General features: G+C 28.2%; 1 protein-coding gene across 1 annotated transcript; it reads right to left on the bottom strand.

Annotated features, from left to right (window-relative positions):
• Nucleotides 1–240: 240 nt before the first annotated feature.
• LOC128552370 (uncharacterized) lies at nt 241–1,341 on the bottom strand. The gene is made up of 2 exons (XM_053533394.1): nt 850–1,341; nt 241–753 (listed from the first exon to the last, which is right to left on the bottom strand). Exons 1-2 carry the CDS (start codon nt 1,199–1,201, stop codon nt 719–721), a joined length of 387 nt encoding a protein of 128 aa, XP_053389369.1. The 5' UTR covers nt 1,202–1,341; the 3' UTR covers nt 241–718.
• Nucleotides 1,342–5,929: the final 4,588 nt, after the last annotated feature.

Genomic DNA, 5,929 nt, shown 5'->3' on the forward strand with positions numbered 1-5,929 from the left:
TTTCTCTTTTTTTTATTTTACACGTTTGCTTTTCCATTTTAATCTTGGTAAACTATGGAACAACATAGAATTTCACCACAGAGATCCCACCTGCCCATCCCCATATTTGCAGATATTGTACAAGAACTTTATCATGAATCGGAAATCTTTACTGCTTCTGTTCTGTTCTTTAGGCCCCTACATGATGAAGCTGTCTTAGATCCAAGCATATCTCATTAGGGAACAGGTCTGTAGCAGAATGATGTATTCCTACGGAGAACATGCAAGGCTAGTAGTTAGAAACATGATGGAGCGAGCGTTTTGACCTCATTTGACCTTTTGACCCTTGGTCAGAACTGGTCAATGCCTGTCAATTTAAAATCCACAGGTTTTAACTTTACTTTCGTTTTCTCATATTTTCAGAAAACCTGGTTATAAATAGCTGACATATTTTCTGAAAATGTTATGAAGCGAACCCTATTTCAATTGGAATTTACGTTGTATTTTCTGAAAATGGTTATGTGGGAAACCACAAATTCAACCAATCAAAAGCCTGCCATTTTTCTGCCACGAAGGCAGCAAACTGTCATTTGCTTTTACTTTGACAAAACCTTTGGCAAAACTTTGGCAGAATTCTAGCATTTGTTAAATCAAAGTGTTTTATTAAAATTGAAAAACATTATTTTAATGTATTGTTTTATTAGTATATTTGTACAACAAAACACACAGCATTTCCTTTTTACTGGAGACTTTGTGGTGGGGTACTTCTCAAGTCTGAAAAGTAAACAAAATTTATGCTTAATAAATTTAAAAAGTATTTAAATAGTATAAAAACAAACAGATACGAATCAAATATTCAAAACAACTTACTGTATGGATTTTTTATTTCAGTTTGAAGAGCTTCTTCCGCCTCCGTCTCAAGTTTCCTTTTTTTGTTTTGATGCATGCCTTTTAATTTGTTAATCTCAAATGTTTTATTTAAATATCTTCTTCTTCTTTCAAGCTTGAACAGTTTGAGAAGTTCGTTTAAAAACTCCAATCCATATTCACTCTCCTGTATATTTGATTCAGTATTGTCTGTATTAATATTTGTTGCTATTTCTTTAATAACATTTTTATCTATAAATTTTCCAGGTGGAATTTGCATCAAATACCTCAACAAAAGCTCGATTTCATCATTAACTTTTTGTAGTCTTCTTTTTGTTTCAAATTTTGAAGGCATTTTGTAGTTTTAATGCGTACGATCTAAAATCCGATTTTGAAATGTTTTCTGTTGGCAGAAGGGTATAAGATTAATACTAAAAGAAACTCAATAATTTATTGACTTGATAGGATATTGTGCAATGTTTGTTTACATTTCCAAATAGCAACTATCTTTTCATCTGAAGGCGATATTTACTACTCTATTCATAAAGTTGACATTGGAAACTAATATGTTTATCTTGTTATACCTTGCACGCCACCGAATCAATAATAGATTAAAGCTATGGGCACGTACACTTTTTTAACAACTATTAAACAAGTATTACAAGATTTAAGTACAAACAACTGAAATCACTCAACCGTTTGAGTATGCCATAGACATATGCATGATTGAATTATTTATTATGTTTTACATTGTTTACTCTCAGTGTTTTATACAATAAATCATAAATGTTTATACCATTTTGTAACATTTTAATGAAAAATAAACAATAATAACCACAAAATGTGTTTGTTTTGTCTTGATATTGTATGTTATTAAGCTTTTAATTAAACCTTTAATCCAAAAGTCTGCTTCTACCAGAGGATATAGGTTCATCCGATATGTAGAATCTAATGTAACTACCTATCAAAAGCATAAATGTTAATTCTGTAGATGCTGAATCCTCATACGGGTGAATATCAAACATTGTTCCTTGTTTTAGATAAATTTTAATTTTTTTCTTATACATAGATATTAACCGATCAGTGTCAAAGTCCTCAGCTGCCTCAGCTGTTATATTTACATTATCAAATATATCAAATAAAACATCATCCTGAGGCCTATCATTCCGCCACCTAAATATAAAATGTGATATTGGGCTTTTAGTCGGTTTATACGGTTCACTTAAAGAGCTCACACCCTTTAATAAAAATTTAATATCTATTATATAAGTTCCGGTTTTTCTGACTATAAACACACCACTCAAAAGCATATCTAGTACATCTATTTTATATTCTTGGTTTGTGTTTATAAAATCTTCATAATCTACGAAAATTCCAGGTCTTATTTCAAATATATTTAAATAGTTCAGATCGGCCATATTTTTATATGTTGAATGTATCCAAGCACCACGACGGTCAAAATACTTTTTCATTTGTATGTAATCAAAAGGATGATTATAATAGTATTCAAAGAGAAACACTTCATGTCTCACTTCCTCTACCCTTTTTTCTATTTTCCTGTCTTTCTTTTTAAGTTTAAGAATTATTTCAGCTAAATCATCAAGTCGTTTTGTTGTAGCAACTTCAGAAGCAGATAGATTGTCAACAGTATTCTTTGTTCTAGCTAATTGTGTTTCTTGTTTTAAGAAAACATTTTTTACTTTTGTAATTTCTTGGGTATTAGTGGTAATTTCTCCGACATTAGCGGTTATTGCTTTAGTATTAGCAGTAATTACTTGAGTATTAGCAGTGATTGATTCTCCTTGTTTATCCGATATTTTAACTACAGAGTCTAAATCATTTATTATTTTTTTAATTTTATCATTAAATTCATCATTAAATTCATTAATATCTTTTTGTAATAAACCTTTAAGTTTACTTAACTCTTCGTACTTTATATTGTGATGTGCATCGACATTATTAATCATGTTTACAAGTTGTTTTCTCAAATTTTCTAGCTGATTATTAATTATGTTAATTGCTTCAGTATTAGCAGTAATTAACTCTCCTTGTTTAACTGATTTTTCAACTACAAAGTCCAGTTCATTTTTATGTTCTTCAACTTTAGCATTAAATTCATTAATATCATCTTGTAATTTTTTTGTAATATTACTTAAGTCTGCATACTTTAAATTATGACGGTTGTCAACAATACTAATCCAATTTCGAATTTGTTTTTTAAAGTCATCTATTTTAGAATTAATTTCTTTTTTAAAGTTCTCTAATGCTGTGTCATGATCATCACCTCTTTGTGAAGCTGCCTTTTCCAAATCAGATTTATATTCTGCAAGTTTATTTGAAATTAATTCTAATAAATCTTTATGCTTATTTTCAGTTTCAGTATTTAGTTTATTTATTTCTGTTCTGATTTCTAACTGATACATATTTTGTAACTTTTTCTCAGCTTCAATAATCTTGTCTTTTAGTTCTTCATGTTTAATCATACTATCTTTTAATTCTTGAATTTGGGTGAATAAAATGTTTAAATTAACTCGAAAAACTTCTTTTATGTTGTCATCTGTCAAATCAGATTTCTCTTCAAGTTCTTTAATAGAATCAACCATAGCTTTCATTTCTTCTTCAATTTTACCTTGTAATTGATTAATTAATAATGAATTCTTTTTAAAATCTTTTGTTAATTCTTCAATATTCTTTACTTCTTCTTCTAATGTCTGTTTTATAGATTTGATGTCTTCAAGATTATAGTCATCTATTACACTTTGAACTTTTTTAAACATAAATCGTCTTGAAACTACATCGGTGGATTTATCTGGATTTCCTAGGTTGATTATTTTATTACCTCCCATATCTAATGCTCTGTTCATTGTGTTATCAAGTTCCTTATTTCTGTGAAGATATGATTCCATGTCCTTTCTAAGCTTTTTGTATTGTTTTTTAGTAGCATAATCACTTAAATCAATATCAAATTTAACTTTACTTATACTGTCAGGTTCACTTATTTGTTTTACATCATTAAAAACTCCCATTATATAATTATTATATATTACCAGTAAAGTTTTTTCTTAAAAACTTCCTTGGTTTGTCAATATATAAGAAATCATGTTTTTGATTTGTTACATTAGCAAAAGTATCACGATCTATATTTTGTTCATTACAAATCCTATTATTTTCCATTTTATCTGGATATTTAAATAAAATATAATGTGAACAGTTAATTCGAATATCTTTTGGTGTTTTATAGTAAGACTGACTTAAATAAATAACACAACAGTTTTTGTGACGTCCTTGAATAAAGTATTTTGTTATTTCATTTTGAACTTTTTTATCTTCACATACAAAATCATCAAATATTACTACTTTTTGTTTTTCTGATTCAAGATTCTCACAAGGTTCAATTTGGTTGGGATCAGCTGAATATTCAAGTATTTCATTTGGATCTACTTTAATTTTTTTTGCAATTTGATTTAAGTTGTTAATTAAATCTTGATATTTAGATTGTTCTAGGTTTTTAGCATATAAGTATAATTTATCATAATATATAAGAGGTTTTCGAAGTATATGCATTAATGTATTTGTTTTTCCAGATCCAGACGATCCACATATTAACATTCTAAAACATGAATCTGGCATAAAAGGATAAAATTGTTTAAAGTTATTGGATTTATCATTTTTTGTATCATAATTTGGAATTTCCATTTATATAATATTACATTATTTTACATTATTTTACAATATCTTACATTATCTTACATTATTTTACATTATTTTACATTATCTTACATTATTATATAAATGCAATCAAAACTTAATGAAATAAGAATAAGAAAAAACTTAGTCGGGCAAAAGATGAGAGCTCTTAGAGAAGAAATAATGAGAGAAAAAATAAGAAAAGCTACAAATCGGGATATGTATACTGAAATTTATAAGCCAATTACTGAAAAAATAGAAAGTCAAAAAGAACAATTATCAAGTCAGTTAAAAGCATTACCTGGAATAAAACAACAATTAGCGTTACTTCCAAAAAGTTTTGTTGATAAAATACAAGAAGTAGAACAACAACAAAAATTGGCAGAGATAATGGAAGAACAACCACCTCCGGAACTACAACAACCATTACAACCATTACAACTATCACCACAAAAACTAGACGAAAAAGAGGTTGATAAAATACTGGAAGATTATTATAACAGAGAAAAGGAAATACCTGAAGAATCAGAAGAACTGGGAGCAAGACCGAAAGAAAAAAAAATACATACAGTAGATTTAGATGCTTTTATAGATAATGATGTTTTAGAAGAATATGAATATTACAAACCGTCTGAAATGTTTGACTTTTTTACTGCAGATGAATCTAATCCAGATAAAATAAGTAAAGCCACTCTTGAAGCTACAATAGATAAGGTTACTGGAGATATTAGAAAATTAAATGGTTCAATAACTGGCAAATCAAATTCAAAAGATCCAAATAAACGAGAAAAAGCAAAAGAATTAAAACATGATCAAGACGAATTATTAAAGTACAAAGAACGATTAAATCATATTCTTGGTACGGCTTCTACATATAAAAAAGGAAAAGGAATAAGATATCATAACCCATATAAAGTTTCACCAAATGGACAATATGGTAATTTAATTATTAACTTAAATAAACTTTATGGTCAAAATAAGTTAATTGCTAAGGATAGAATAACTGGAAAAGAAGTAATTAACACTAAAGTAGATGATGATTTAATTGATTTGATTAATAAATGATATAACAATAATAAAAAACATTCAAATCATTCAATAAAAATATTCAAAAAATTAACAGAAAAGTCAGGATTACCTATCAATAAAAGATCTATGAAATTTAAAAAAGTAATTAGGGGACAAGGTTATGACGTTTGTCCATGTAGTCCAGAAGAATTGGTTGATGACTTGGAGTTAATTTGTGGTTCAATTAAAGGGCCGACTTGGTTCTCCAGGCAACTTTTATCAGTAATCTGCTTACCGCTATAACATGGAAATATAATGGCCATTATGCCCAGCATGAATTGCAGGGGGGCAATGAATTTGGTCACTTTTCTGAATCAGGTGTGTGTTA

This window comes from Mercenaria mercenaria, unplaced genomic scaffold (assembly GCF_021730395.1).
Source record: "Mercenaria mercenaria strain notata unplaced genomic scaffold, MADL_Memer_1 contig_2579, whole genome shotgun sequence".
Taxonomy (NCBI): domain Eukaryota; kingdom Metazoa; phylum Mollusca; class Bivalvia; order Venerida; family Veneridae; genus Mercenaria; species Mercenaria mercenaria.

Bases quoted from the DNA above. Each gene is read 5' to 3' on its own strand.
- LOC128552370 (XM_053533394.1), bottom strand. From the start codon at position 1,201: ATGCCTTCAAAATTTGAAACAAAAAGAAGACTACAAAAAGTTAATGAT. The intron at 754-849 runs GTAAGTTGTTTT...TTTACTTTTCAG, and splicing joins TGAAATAAAAAATCCATACA to ACTTGAGAAGTACCCCACCA.